Source organism: Cottoperca gobio, chromosome 18 (assembly GCF_900634415.1).
Source record: "Cottoperca gobio chromosome 18, fCotGob3.1, whole genome shotgun sequence".
Classification (NCBI taxonomy): Eukaryota; Metazoa; Chordata; class Actinopteri; order Perciformes; family Bovichtidae; genus Cottoperca; species Cottoperca gobio.
In genome coordinates, this window is record NC_041372.1 from 8739029 (window position 1) to 8754784 (window position 15756).

A 15756-nucleotide genomic window follows, 5' to 3' on the forward strand; every position below is an offset into this window, starting at 1 on the left:
ATGAATCCTTGTAAAGGTGACTGTTACACGAACGTCATCTAAGGGCTTCTGAGGGTGAGGAAAGATGGTAGTTTGCAAATTCAAGGAAACATTAACGCTAATAACTAGTGGAAAAAGCTGGAGTACACAAGGCCAATCTGCAGGACTTTTAATTAAATAAGAGGTTTTAGTTGAGGGCGACCACCTTACCTTTTTGGGGTGTTTAGGACTTCACCCAGCTCCTCATATTCCATGTGAAAGACACTGGAGAAGGAGTTCTGCAAAAATAATAAAAAAAAGTTTATTTGTCTGAGATATACAACCTGAGTGATGAGGCTAGGACTTGTTGGGGGGTGACTTGTGCTTGGCATAAAGCCATTAGGATCAGGTGACAACACATAAATACATACAGAGTCTTAGTTTAGTCTAGATTCTAACCTCAAAAAAAGGTTTTACTTGTTTCCTCTGTAGGTCCACCCTGTGTGTTTTCTGGCTATATCAACTTCCTCATTCCCTCCAATTAAGCCATTACGGATAAACCGAACATCCAAATACTGTAGTTTAAGCAGTAATACTGCACATTGCCTAAATAACAGCTCCTCAGATGAAAAAAGGGATGTTGATCTATTATCCATCAAGCCTTGCCAGAAGAGGTTATTTTGACATTCCAGTGCGCCTTTTCGCCTTTCCCCACCTTATAGGGACTTGTTTTCTCTCAACCTGCACTCCAAAACCCTCGCAAAGGATCCTTTTTCCATTTTTAAGAGGTGGGGACAGGATGTTAAAGATGGACAAGGCTTCTTGGTTTTGGAAAAATGTGCCCCCCTACCCTTGCACGCACATATACACACCTTCCCTCTATGGCATTTGTTCACCCTGATCTATCTAGGTGAGGGTAATAAAGCTGTTTTATACAGAAAAAGGACCTGGCAATGTTTTGACATTTATTGGGGTCTCTGGCAACCGGGAAAGTTTATAACAGGATAACACAGGATAATGGATTTTTTTCCTGCATGTAGGAATAATGAAATAAATCAAGCTTGTCTTCTCATATTCTTCATAAGCATTAGTTTTACAAAGGACAATAGAATGGTTCCTTGGTCATGTCCATCAGGGTTTTCACATGCGGTTATCAGAATCAGTGGCAGATACCTCAGTCTCATGCTGTCTGCTAATGCTATATCATGGACCACCATCCATTATCTCAATCCATAACAAAACACACTGTATGATGTATGTGTTTAATAGTGGAGCTGAGCATTGGAGAAAGAAAAGAAAAGGAAAGAAATCTAAGACTGTCCTAACCAGAAAACTGACAGCATTGGTTGTTCAAATGCTTTTCGAGCAAGTGACCTCTTGTCGTTATATGTTTAAGTATGTTCTCTCGATGAATCAAGGGCGTAAGTGACATGACATTATAAGACGATTGCAACATCATTTCAAGGAGTTCAGGCTCAAGGGTTGGTCCGCAAAGCTTATGATTTGGACACAAGAAATCGTTTTGCATCATCCAAGTAACAGTCCTTTTTTTCCTTTAAACATAGTTAGTGAAAGTGTGTAAAGTGCTTGTGAATGTGTCTCAAGGGAGTCCTATGTTGGTCAGTTGGTGTACTACTTTGTTATATCTTAACAACTTTTTATAGATTATATTGACATGAAATTTGGTACAGACATTCATGGTCCTACGATCTACAAGATGCTTTGGTACAAATTTGGAAACCTTGGTTTGGCATTTAGGCCGTCGCCATCTTGGTTTTTGCAACCAGAAATGTGTAAAACGGAATGCTGAATAAGGCATTTATAGGCGACCAAAAAGGTTACAATTAACTTTCACAAAATGAAAACACACTGTGAAAGGGTTAAAGTTGTAAGACGAAAACGCGGACAACACCCAAACTGGACTTCTGTAGAACCAGACTTCTTTTTGCAACCTGGGTGACCCCAGCTTAATATTAGAGAGAATGCAAGTTTAAGGCACTTCTGCATTGGCTTCACTTTTCAGAATGAAGGTTGTTTAAACTACAAACCTGCAGTCACTCCAAATTTGGAATTTTTACCTTTTAAGAACATGTGAATGTTTACATTTTCACTGTAAGCATGTCGCCATGCTGATGTTAGCATTTAGCTCAAAGCACCTCTATGCCTAACAGCAGCCTAACAGGACCGCAAGCTCTTAGTCTTGTTTAAACCATTACAAGGTTCTTTGTATCTTTCCCTAAACTTAACAAAGCACTTCCAGTTACCTAAACCCAAACCTTAATCATACTGTAGAGATTTCAGATCAGGAAACCAAATACATAATCATGGATGATTTTGGTGTATTATGTTGTTTATATAGGAGTAAAAGATTGGATGGGCTTTGGAAAAACAGGAAGAATTACAGAGAGAATAAAAAACAGTAGGTTTACCATTTAACAACTGTAGAGCTTAATACAATATGTACACACACTCAACCACACTGCCTGATATGTTCAGGACACCTGTAGCCAATTCCAGTTTCTATTCGGGAGGGTTAAACAACTCAGAAAAACAAAACACTTGCAGTGGCGATCCAGATCTCAAACCCTATCACACATCATTCACACACCCAAACAAAACACCCACACATTCACGCTGGCACAACATACATATTCCAGCACACTCAGACATTGTGGATTATGCACACATGTAAACACATACTAACAAAACACAAACTGTCAGCACACTGGCATGCAAGCATGCTATTGACATCACTCATGTGATACACAAATATGCAAATGTGCTACACACAACAACATACACATGCATTCACAAGCAAAACACAATATAACTTCATGCACACATGCTTAGAGAATAGATAGGCCCATCACTGTTTCTAAACAGATGCCAAACACTGCAGTTAAATGAAGTGAGCCAACGCAGGCCAACGTTTTGGAAAAACTCTTGTGTTATTGTTGGTACAATAGAGTGTTAAAGACTTGCACTGTCATTTATTAGACTTCCTACAGGAAAGGTTATGTTAAAACCAAAGACCTGTGGGTCCTGCTTGAGAAACTACAGACATTTAATGTTGACACCTGTATACAGAGAGCCGTCTGCCAGATAACGCCAGTAAAGAAATCCCTAATCTTAGAGTAAATGTTTAGTAAGGAAAGAGAGAGAAGAGAGAGAAAGGGGAGGGATATAAAAGAAGGGGAGACAGCTGGTCTGGCAACTCTGAGGTCATGAGAGGGACAAACACACACAAAGACACACACACACACACACACACACACGTACACTGTATAATGAAGTGGGCTGTGGAGCTCAGTACATACTGAACATGAAATAAAACATCTTGATTTTTTATATTTAAGAGCTGGTTTGCCCAAATTACTAAAAAAAATTATTAAATTCAAACTCATTTTCCTCTAGTGGTTTAGCCATTGCGGAACAATTTTGGGTGTATTTGTCCATGTTTTGAGATATCTGTCTCTGATATTTCTGTCTAAACCCCAATACGAGCAATGGTGCTCATAGCAATAACATTTACATTTAAAAATATCATCAACAGCATCATGTTAATATATATTATCCACAAAAGACACTATCTGGCTGTATAAACCCACTAGGGAGCCTTGGGGTGAAAATGAGCTGTGCGCCCCTACTGCGCCCTCTCTTAGCCAACCAAGGAACCAACCAGTATGCTGCATTTTTCTGAATTTCAAATGTTTTGTGTCAGTTTGTTATGCAATGTTTAAAAACAAAAGCCTTCATCTCAATGGGTCTAACCTGGTTATAAACCAGAGAATAAAAAACAGAAAGTCAACCAGAAGTTAAACACCAATGTTTTGTAAGATATTACAAACCACTCCAATGGCATTGCATTCCCCATCCAGTTAATCCAAACCAAACACAAATATTGAAGGGGGAATTGGATATATAGTTGATACTATGTGAAACCAATATTTAGAAGACCACTTTTACATTTTTAACCTATTACTCAAGAAAGAGATTATAAATGCATCGTATATACCCAGAAAATGAAGCAAGTGAAAATCTGCTGCCCCACCAAAAGTGTTTTCTGATGTTTTTCTCATGTTGTCTGTCTTGGGCATGGGAAGAAAGAGAGCTTTGAAAACTACTAGAGCAGCTAGAGTGCTCCCTGAGGACACAGGTTACAATATACTTAAGTCTTGAAATGCTTGACAAAGACAAAGTTAACTTACAAAGCCCTCCACCACCTAGCGCCCTCCTATCTCACTGACCTCATCTCCCCCTACCAACCCCCACGGTCCCTCAGATCCACCTCAGCTGGTCTCCTTTCCACCCCCAAATCCAAACTGTGCAGCTTTGGAGACAAAGCCTTCTCCAGGGCAGCACCCAGGCTCTGGAACTGGAACTCTGGAATTATTATTTTTTTTTTCCTTTTCTCTTTCCCTTTCTTCCCTTTCTTCCCTCATCCTAACCCCTCTCCCCACTTCCCATACTATTGTAAAGCGGCTTTGAGGTCTTGAAAAGCGCTATATAAATTTAATGTATTATTATTATTATTATTATTATTATTATTATTATTATTATTATTATTATTAAAGAAGCCTTGCACCCATCTAGATGTTGGAATACTTTTAGCCAAGCTCGTCGATCAATCTCCCTTGGTGTATGACACCTAATTTGATTCCTTTTCCTGCGTGCTTGCTTTCTGTATGTGAGTGTGAAGTGTGTAAGTGTGTTTTTCAGGCACTGGATGCCTCAAAGGAGGACAAGCCAAAACAAATGTTAATGCCCACAGAGGACTCTAACAGCGTTTGATGTGTGGGTGTCTGTGAGTCAGTAAATTGAAAGAGACTGTATTTACATTAAAGAACGGCCAGATACTGTTCTGTCTGATCTGTATACTTCTGTTCTGTAAACTTCTTGATTTGCAGAACAGAAATTCTGCATTTCCACTTGCTGTCAGAAGTGTCAGAAGTCTGTCTGACATAACTCATGTTGCTCTTGAAAGCGGTTATTAATTTCAAGGGAAACAAAAAAGCCTTGTATCCTTTTGCTCTAAAGCTATTATTTTTGACGGGATGATGGTTACCAAATGTTTATCTGTAAAGCACATAAAAAGGTAATAAATAAGTCAAATTATGTTTGAATATATATCTACTGGAAAGGATTTGATTATGTTCATGTGGAAATCTGATGTATTCATTGTTTTTAGGCAAACTGTGGCTTTTATTTGATATTTTTAGAGGTCGCCAGGTTGTCCTTCCTATAAGTCTTCACATTTGAAAGTGAAAGTTGAAAATATTGTCACCAAAAATGTCCATGTACAACATATACCAATATATATAGGCATTGGTGATTAATCTAAATAATTACATAAATTAAAAAGGTTTTGCAGAATTGCAATGTAGAATTTCTACATTGTGAAAACCCTTTTTTAGGAAAGGGTTATTTTTAAATAAAGTAACGTAGATGACAGTGTGCTACATTCACTGTCTTGAGTCATGACAGTCCCATAAATTGTGGCATCAGTAATTATACAATATGCGCACACAGTGAAGTTGACAGGAATGTTGTGTGCCTCTGTCCGCCTCCAGATGGCTCTAAATGTGAATCCACAATCGCATCTTGAAAAATTCTCTGCTCATTAATTTGCACTCTCAGTTTGTGTTCGTAAATGCATTTCTGATTATAAGAGATGAAGCCATGGAAAATTCGACTTTTTTAATTTGTTCCCCCTGTCAGGGCCTGATCCGCCCCAGCTGTCCGATTGCTACTGTGCATGTGCAACTCTCACCAGAGATGAGAAGGAAGAGACCATCGCTTATTAGCTAATTCCATCACCAGCTCCAGAAAAAAGTATGAGACTAATTCAGAATGTTATCGATAAAGACTTTTTTATTTTATAATTTGAACATTTAGTAAGTAGACTAGCTAACGATGGCTTGGTTTAGTGAAGCTCTACTTCTGTTTCCAGTGTTAAAGAGACTTCGAAAAGCATTTTGACAGTCAATAAAAACAGCACAAAAAAATGGCACAATACCAGAACTCAAAATATGTCCCTGCCAAACTATATACACTGCATTGCAGTCCAACAGCATTATGATCATTGGCCAAATATATTGTAATATCTACAAAGAAACACAATAAATGTTTAGTGTGCCAGCATTAAAAGCAGCTATTTCACCTCGGCCATAAAAAGGCCTTGTGTAATAATTATATATTGTATTATCATAACTCATTCTGTGAATGTATAGACCAATTCACTGACGCAAAATCTTTTTCTTCCCTTTTCACCTTCTTCCCTTCCTCCTTTCTTTCCTTCCTCCTGTCCTCCTTCCTTCTTTTCTTCCTTCCTTTCTTCCTGTCACCTTCCTTCCTCTTTTCCTTCCATCTTTCTTCCATTCCGTCATCCTTTCCTTCCTCCTTCCTTCTTTCCTTCATTAATAATTTTTTTCTTTCCTTCCAGTCTTTCCCCTTTCCTTTCTTCCTTCCTTTATTTTAACCTTCCTGCCTTCCTTACTTACTTTTTACCTCCCTTCCTTCTTTCCTTACTTACTTTTTTTCCTCATTGCCTTCCTTCTTCCGTTCCTGAGTCCTCTTTTCCTTCCATTCTTCTTACCTTCTTTCCTTCCTTCTTACCTTCCTTCCTTCCTCCCTTTCTTCCTCCTTACCTTCCATTCTTTCTTTCGTCTTTCCTTCCTTCCTCCTTTCCTCCTTTCCTTCCTTCCTGTCAACGTGTTGCTTAAACACTCACTTATTGTTGAAAATAAATAAAAAATAAATATTCAACAATAGGCAACATATTATTATGCAATTGCATTATGCAATAATAAAATAATTATCTAGTTAAAAATAATCCTGTCATGTGCTGCTGTTTTACTGCATCCAATAAATCATGAAAGTATAGTTTTTATGCTTTGAAGAGGGATTTGGTGGACTAGACACACAAGTATAAAAATGTCTTGCGTGCGTGCGTGTGTGCGTGCGTATGTCCGTGCGTACGTGTGTGTGTGTGTGTGTGTGTGTGTGTGTGTGTGTGTGTGTGTGTGTGTGTGTGTATGTGCTGACCATGGAGTCATCGTCAGCGATGAAGACTGTACAAGCCTGGGCCTGCATAAAGGACAGGATGGTTCCTGCAATCTTCCTCAGTAAAACCTCCAGACACTGCTGCTCCTCAAAGATCTGACTTGCCAGGTCCAACAGCACCTGCTCAAACACACACATTCACACACAAAAGAATACATCATTTAAAGTTGTGTCTATATGTAGACACACACATCTTCAGAGACACACATTGTAACCCACTTGATTGCGTCTGTTTTCCAGCTGCGATGTCTCGTAGAGCTGAGCATTGTGCAGGACGATGCCTGAAAAGGCCAAATAGGCTGAGAAGTCCTGTTGAAGAGGAACAGAACAGCATCTGAAGACCATGCACAAAGAACAGTAAGGAATGAATTGCGGGAAACAAGACTAGACAGCGGAAAAAAGCAAAATCAATGAGGACGGAGAAGAAGGAGAAAGGAAAATGACAGATGATATGAGGAAGGACCCACATAGGTGGAGAAAGATGGAATGAGCTAAAGGACAGGTATATTCGGTGTAGGCTATCTGGGAGACATGCATTTTGACCTGGGTAAGGTCAAAATGTCAAAAGGTTTAAGGTTATGCTTCTGTTAACAGTTCACCCAACTTTTACTTTGTAAAGAACACTCTCCTTGTGTCATGTCTTGTCTTCCTGCCTGTGTTTTCCTGCCTTTTGTGATTTGTTTGCCCCACCCTGATTTGATCCTTATGTGTCTAATCACCCTGCTGGCCTTGTGTCTTTGCCTCCTCCAGCTGTGTACTGTTATTGTGATTGGTTGTCTCTGCCTATCTGTGTGTCCCATTGTTCCTTTTTGGTTTGTCGTCTATGTTTCCTGGTGTGGTTGGTCTTTCTGTGTTTATCCCTGCGTTGAGCCTGGTGTTCCCCCCTGCCATCCTGATTTGTCCTGTTTCTTATTATCTTAGCCTGCTGCCAGTTTAGTTGTATACCTTTGTTTTGTATTCAGCTTTGTTGAGTATTGACATCTTGTAGTAGAAGCAGTGATCTTCACTAACCTTTTCATCCTGTTCAGTGAAGGCACTGTCCTCCCCACATTTTTTATTGATGGCCTGAGCCACTCCAACTACCTGTGATGGATAGGGTGGAGAAAACGGAAAAGAAAGAAAGTTGATAAAAATGGGAACTGGTTGCTGTATAGATCTCAGATCTAGTGGGGGGAAAAGGACTGGGATCATAACTTGTGTTGACTTGTTTTTAGTCAAGCTCTGCCAGCTTCTTTGTGCTTCATATTGGAAAAATGAAGTTGTACAGCTGATAAACGGAGCTCTATGTCTTGATTTGTTCACACACACAAACACACACACACACACATACACACACACACAAACACACACACACACACACAAAATAAGACTTTTCTTTCTTTTAAATGATGCACAAGATTGTTAAGGATTCTAATCAACAACATGAAGACTACCAGAAAGCATTGCTAAAGCTGCTTATTGGAAAAGGATGCAATTAATTGGATAAATTGATTTATAGTCCTCTCTGGGAACCATCACCTTATCGTGGTGAAGAGGTTTGTGTGTCCCTATCAACCTGAGAGCTGTATTGTCTGGAGCCTAGTGCTCCTGGTAGGGTCTTCCAAGGCAAATTGGTCTCAGGCGAGAAGCCAGACTAAGAATGGTTCAAAACGACTTCATGAAAAAAAGGGAAAGGAAAGGAGAGACCCTGCCCAGAGGAAGCCCGGGGCCGCCGTCTGGAGCCAGGCCCAGAGGGAGGGCCCGACAGCGAGCGCCTGGTGGCCGGGTTTGCCACAGAGCCCGGTCGGGCACAGCCCGAAGAAGCTACGTGGTGCCTCCCATCCATCCATCCTGTGGGGCCCACCACTCATGGGAAAAAACGCTGGGGCCAGGTGCGCTGACACCTCACACGGGTGGCAGTGATGGTCAGGGACCTCGACGGACCAGACCCGGGCAGCAGAGGCTGGCTCTGGGGACGTGGAACGTCACCTCTCTGTGGGGGAAGGAGCCGGAACTAGTGTGGGAGGTGGAGCGCTACCAGTTGGATCTGGTGGGGTTTACATCTACGCACAGTCTTGGCTCTGGAACCGTACTCCTGGATAGGGGTTGGACTCTATTCTTCTTCGGAGTTGCCCAAGGTGTGAGGCGTCGGGCCAGGGTGGGGATACTCACTAGCCCCCGGCTGAGCGCCGCTACGTTGGAGTTTACCCCGGTGGACGAGAGGGTCGCCTCCCTACGCCTTCGGGTTATGGGGGGGGGGGAAACTCTGACTGTTGTTTGTGCCTATGCCCCAAACCGCAGTTCTGAGTATTCGGCCTTCTTGGAGACCCTGAATGGAGCCCTGCAGGGGGCTCCAGTAGGGGACTCCATAGTCTTGCTGGGAGACTTCAACGCACAAATGGGAAACGATGGAGACACCTGGAGAGGCGTGATTGGGAGGAAGGGCCTCCCTGATCTAAACCCGAACAGTCGTTTGTTGTTGGACTTCTGTGCTAGTCATGGAATGGCCATAACAAACACCATGTTCGAACACCAGAGCACCCTAGACCAAAGGTCAATGATCAATTTTGTAATCGTATCATCTGATCTGAGGCCGCATGTTTTGGACACTCGGGTGAAGAGAGGGGCGGAGCTGTCGACTGATCACCATCTGGTGGTGAGTTGGATCAAGGGGTGGGGGAAGACTTTGGACAGACCTGGTAAACCCAAACGGGTAGTGCGGGTGAACTGGGAACGTCTGAGGAAGCCCCTGTCCTGGTGATCTTCAACTCACACCTCCGGCGGAGATTTTCAGACATCCCTGTGGAGGTTGGGGGCATTGAACCTGAGTGGGCGATGTTCAAAACCTCTATTGCTGAAGCTGCGGAGATGAGCTGTGGTCTCAAGATCTTAGGTGCCTCAAGGGGCGGTAACCCTCGTGGTCAGGGAAGCCGTCCGACTGAAGAAGGAGTCCTTCCGGAATATGTTATCCGGGAGGACTCCGGAAACAGTTGCAGGGTACCGAAGGACTAGAAGGGCGGCAGCCTCTGCCGTGTCAGAGGCAAAGCAGCAGGTGTGGGAGAAGTTTGGAGAAGCTATGGAGAAGGACTTTCGGTCGGCACCAAGGTGCTTCTGGAAAACCATCTGGCACCTCAGGAGGGGGAAGCGAGGAACCATCCAAGCTGTGTACAGCAAGGGTGGGAACCTACTGACTTTGACTAAGAAGGTTATCGGCCGGTGGAAGGAGCACTTTGAGGAACTCCTGAATCCGACTAACACGCCCTCTGTGGTAGAGGCAGAGCTGGAAACTGATGGGGGATCATCGTCAATTTCCCTGATGGAAGTCACTGAGGTAGTCAAACAACTCCACAGTGGCAAAGCCGCAGGGGTTGATGAGATCCGTCCAGAAATGCTGAAGGCTTTGGGTGTTGAGGGGCTGTCTGGGTTGACACGCCTCGTCAACATTGCGTGGAAGTCTGGAACAGTGCCTAGGAGTTGGCAGACCGGGGTGGTGGTTCCCCTATTTAAAAAGGGGGACCAGAGAGTGTGTGCCAACTGCAGGGGTATCACACTTCTCGGCATCCCTGGTAAAGTCTACTCCAAGGTACTAGAAAGGAGGGTTTGGAGCTGGAGGATGTGGCCCGGAGAAGGGAAGATTGGGGTTCCTTACTGGAGCTGCTGCCCCCGCGACCCGATCTCGGATAAGCGGTAGACGATGGATAGATGGATAGATGGATGGATTGATTTATAGTCTCAATTTGGCCAGAGAGACTAACTGTAAAGACTCAGGTTCAAACAGCTAATTATGTACCCCGCTGAAATGAGAATGTCAGCTACAAGGCTTAAGGGCACTTAGACGATTATTTTATTATTTTAAACACCATATACAGCAGAAATAACATGTAAAGCTGTTCAGGCCCACAGCGTGTCTTGCACTTACCCAGGAGAAGATGATCCATAAAGGTCTACTTACTAGCATTTTCTTTGGAACTTCGTTCATCCTATGGTCTTCCTCAGTGGATGGAGTGTATCTCAGTTATCATGGAGATGGTGCAGTTGTCACCACATGTATACAATATACCATATCAACATATTGTACATGCATAATAATAATTGAGCCATCTCCACCATAACCAACCCAACTCCATCTGCTGAAGATGACCATGAGATTAAAAGATCTGGAAAAGCTAGTAAATGAATATTGAGTTACTTGTTTTGTCAAAAACATGTCATAAGCCTGCTTTATACACATTAGCCTTCTTTGCCTGTTTATATCAAATTGGGCTTGGCAAATGAAAATCCCCATGTCCCCCTTAAGATAAACCACTATGCTTATGTTTAATAGTTCTAACTTCTATAACATCAGACCTCCTGTTAGTAGTTAAACGCAAGCTGTACTGTATGCAGTATATACGGCTCCATTGTGCATCGTCTTACCTCGTCTCTGTGGTTCTTGATGGGAAGGCAAAGGATACTCTGGGTTTTGTAACCTGTGATCAGGTCCACCTCAGCATTGAACCTGGGATCCTGGGTAGACAAAGCATATACAAAATTCAATCCTACCTTTTAAAACAATAAAAACTGTCTCTAATAGGATCTGAACTACATTTTGGGACTGATATCTGATTTCTATAATCATACCGGATCTAGCCAATGCCTTTCACTACTAATATTGTTGTACTTTCAGAAACATTAAATAACTATAATTAACCATCTGCCCAGAGAGTACACCTCCACTGTTGTGAACAACAGACGATACACCCGGACATAGCCTTTATTGTTGTGGGTGATTTTAACCATTCCATGTTAAAGACTGTGCTGCCTAAATTCCACCAACATGTCTTCTGCCCCACTACAGGGGACAAGATCCTAGACCATGTTTACACCAACATGGCTGAAGCATACAAAACAATCCCCCTACCTCACCTGGGACAGTCTGATCGCATCTCCTTATTCCTATTACCTAAGTACACACCACTCATCAAATGAGTGAAACCCTCAGTTAGATCAATTAAAGTAAGTATGGCCAGAGGGGGCAGACTCTGTACTACAGCACAGGTTCCAGCACACAGACTGGAGTATGTTTGCCACTCTTCCACATAGACATTGACTCCTAGGCCTCCTCCGTTCTGATCAACATCAACAATGTTACCACCCTCAAACGGATCACAACATTCTCCAACCAGAAGCCATGGATGAACAAAGAGGTCCGTCTACTGCAGAAGGCACGTGACACCGCCTTCAGAGCAGGGGATGTGCGGGCCTACAGTTCAGCCAGGGCTAACCTGAAAAGTGGAATCAAAAGGGCCAAGCACAGTCACAAACTAAGGATTGAGGAGCAATATAACATCAACTTCGACCCCCGACGTATGTGGCAGGGCATCCAGGCCATCACAGACTACAAACTCACCAACACCTCTCCCCCCAGCCAGCAACACCTCCCTCTCTGATGGAGGTGTTGCTGGCTTGAGGCTAAATAATTTTTATGCTCGCTTTGACAAGGACAATCAGCAGCCGACCATCAGGGCTGTGCACCCTGCAGACCACCAGCCCCTTACACTCTCACCCACCGATATGCATGCTGTACTGAGCAGGACCAATGCTACACAAGGCCCTAATGGCATCCCTGTGCTCAAGGCCTGCGCTGGGCAGCTAACTGAGGTCCTGACTGACATCTTCAACCTGTCACTGGCCCAAGAAGCTGTCTCCACATGCTTCAAAACCACCTCCATTGTGCCTTTGCCAAAGCATTCCTCTGCAACGAGCCTAAACGACTTTCGCCCTGTTGTGCTCACCCCCATAATCATGAGCCTCGAGAGGCTTGTTGTGGCTCATCTCAAATCCTGCCTACCACCCACACTGGATCCACTGCAATTCGCCTATAGCCAGAACAGAAGTACGGAGGATGCCATCTGAACAGTGCTTCATTCTGCCCTCTCCCACCTGGGGGACATAACAACAACACCCATGTGAGAATGCTGTTCATCAACTTCAGCTCTGCATTCAACACCATCATCCCCTCCAAACTGATTACCAAACTCGGTGATCTTAGCATCAACCCCTCCCTCTGCAACTGGATACGGGACTTCCTAACAGACAGACCCCACTTTGTCAGGTTAGACAACCTCACCACCTCAACCCTCACCCTGAACACCGGTGTCCCATAGAGCTGTGTGCTCTTCTCTACTCCCTCTTCACCCATGACAGCACTCTTGTACATGGATCTAATTCCATCATCAAGTTTGCAGACGACACAACGGTGGTTGGTCGCATCAGTAAGAACGATGAGATGGCTTACAGGGAGGAGGTCCAGCACCTGGTGGCGTGGTGCACCCACAATAACCTAGACCTCGACATCAAGAAGACCAGGGAGATTATTGTGGACTTCAGAAAAACCAAAGGCGACACACACTCCCCCATCAGCATAAACGGGACTGAGGTTGAGCGTGTCACCACCTTCAAGTTTCTGGGTGTCTACATCTCTGACCTCATCTGGGACCTCAACACCTCAACCCTGATTAAGAAGGCTCACCAGCGTCTCTTCTTCCTGAGGAGACTGAGGAAAGCCCATCTGTCTACTCAGATTCTGGTGAACTTCTACCGCTGCACCATCGAAAGCATCCTTACCAGCTGCATCACAGTCTGGTATGGCAACTGTTCAGTTGTGGATCGTAAATCACTGCAGAGGGTGGTGTAAACTACCCAGCGCATCACCGGTACTCCTCTCCCTTCCATCAAAGCTGTCCAGCACAAGCGATGTATGCGGAGGGCGCACAGCATTGTCAGGGACATCTCCCACCCCAGCCACAGTCTGTTTGCTCTCCTGCCCTCTGGGAGATGCAACAGGAGTCTCCGTGTCAGGACCAGGAGGTACAGTAAAAGCTTTTTCCCCTCAGCTGTCACCTGGTTGAATTTTGCACCACAGTGATAACTGCCCCCCACACACACACACTCACACATGGATACCCAGTGATTTGACTCTTTGCATATATTTATTCATATGATTTATTATAGTGGGTTCACATTTATTGATACTATTTATAGTGTTCTCTGTTTATATACCTGTGTTAAACGTTTACATTACACTGCACTCTACTGCGTCTTTGCACTTCTGGTTAGATGCTAACTGCATTTTGTTGTCCCAGTACTTAAAATAACAATAAAGTTGAATCTGATCTGATCTGATCTGCTGCCCATTTACTTGTCAATCTTTTGATTTTTCCACAGAAGCAGTGTATAGTAAGAGAGATACTTGCATTTGAGTTTGGAAGGTGACATCTTTATTGAGCCTTTCTATTACTAAAAACACAAGAGCACAAGTGCCGGAAATAGATAAACAGTGTTTTGATTCGATATAACATAAGCGGCAATCATTGGTGGCTGGGGCTCAGGAGGTAGAGTGGTTGTCTACCAATTAGAGTGTTGGTGGTTCGATCCCTGCGGTCATCATGTCAAAGTGATCTTGGGTAAGATGCTGAATCCTAAATTGCTCCCGATGCCATGGCAACAGTGTGTGAGTGTTTATTACTCCTGATGAGCAGGTGGCACCTTGTGTGGTAGAAAGTGTGAGTGTGGATGTGTTGTAAAAGTGCTTTGAGTGGTCACAAAGACTAGAAAAGTGTTATATATAAAGCAATCCATTGACAATTTAGCATATCTGGCTGACGAGCTTACGACCTACAGTAGTAAAGTAGTTTTACTTCAAAGGCCAGGAGTTAGAATATGAAATTTTTTAGGGTTACAGGTTACGCTAAAAACTCCCTGCTTATGACTTGCACATCCACTGTGTAGTGTTTTCCCACTGTGGAAGCTGTTCTTGATAGCAACTCTGCAATCAGAGTTTGAATGTGAGTGGGTTAGGTCTATCCTTCTCCTTTTTGGATTAGGGATAAAGGCCAACTACCCAACGTAGCATTACTTGTTTTAAACACATTTCCTCCTCCTAAGTGATAGGCAGAGCGACAGCAAATAAGGGGGAACAGAGCCTTCTATTCCTATATCTCTCAATAGTGACGACTTCATGAGCTTCTTTAACGATAAAATTATAATTATTAGAGACAAAATTAATCTCCTCCTGCCCTCAATTGGTAATGACTTATCTTCAACCTCCGGAATTTCAAAAACATTAGTAACTCCTGAAATATATCTAGACTGTTTTTCTCCAATCAACCTTAACCAACTAACTTCAACAATCTCATCGTCTGTCTTTTAGACCCGATTCCAACTAAACTGTTTAAAGATGTTTTACCGTTAATTAACACCTCGTTATTAAATATGATCAACCTGTCTCTATTATCTGGCTGCGTACCACAATCCTTTAAAGTAGTTGAAATAAAACCACTTCTTAAAAAGCCTAGTCTTGATCCAGAGGTTTTAGCCAACAATAGGCCGATATCTAACCTACCCTTTCTTGCTAAGATCCTTGAGAAAGCAGTTGCAAAACAGTTATGTGATTTTTACATAATAATAGTTTATTTGAGGTTTTTCAATCTGGATTTAGAGTTTATCATAGCACAGACTGGTGAAAGTTACCAATGACCTTCTATTGGCATCAGACAAAGGACTTGTCTCTGTTCTTGTCTTGTCTTGTTCTTGTCTCAGTGGTGCTTTTGACACTGTTGATCATGACATTCTACTACAGAGACTGGAACATTGTGTTGGCATGAAAGGAACCGCACTAAGCTGGTTTAAGTCTTATTTATCTGAATGATCTCAATTTGTACTTGTTAACGATAAATCCTCCATGACAGCCAAAGTCAGTCTTGGAGTCCCGCAGTG

The 15756-nt window shown here is 43.0% G+C and overlaps 1 protein-coding gene across 1 annotated transcript in view; it reads right to left on the reverse strand.

Annotated features, from left to right (window-relative positions):
• Positions 1-15756, reverse strand: part of pde5ab (phosphodiesterase 5A, cGMP-specific, b) — a 76519-nt gene that overhangs the window by 46386 nt on the left and 14377 nt on the right. Inside the window, 5 exon segments of the mRNA XM_029454783.1 lie at positions 190-257; positions 7003-7140; positions 7240-7329; positions 8032-8103; positions 11416-11505. Coding sequence (XP_029310643.1) covers positions 190-257; positions 7003-7140; positions 7240-7329; positions 8032-8103; positions 11416-11505 — 458 coding nt within the window.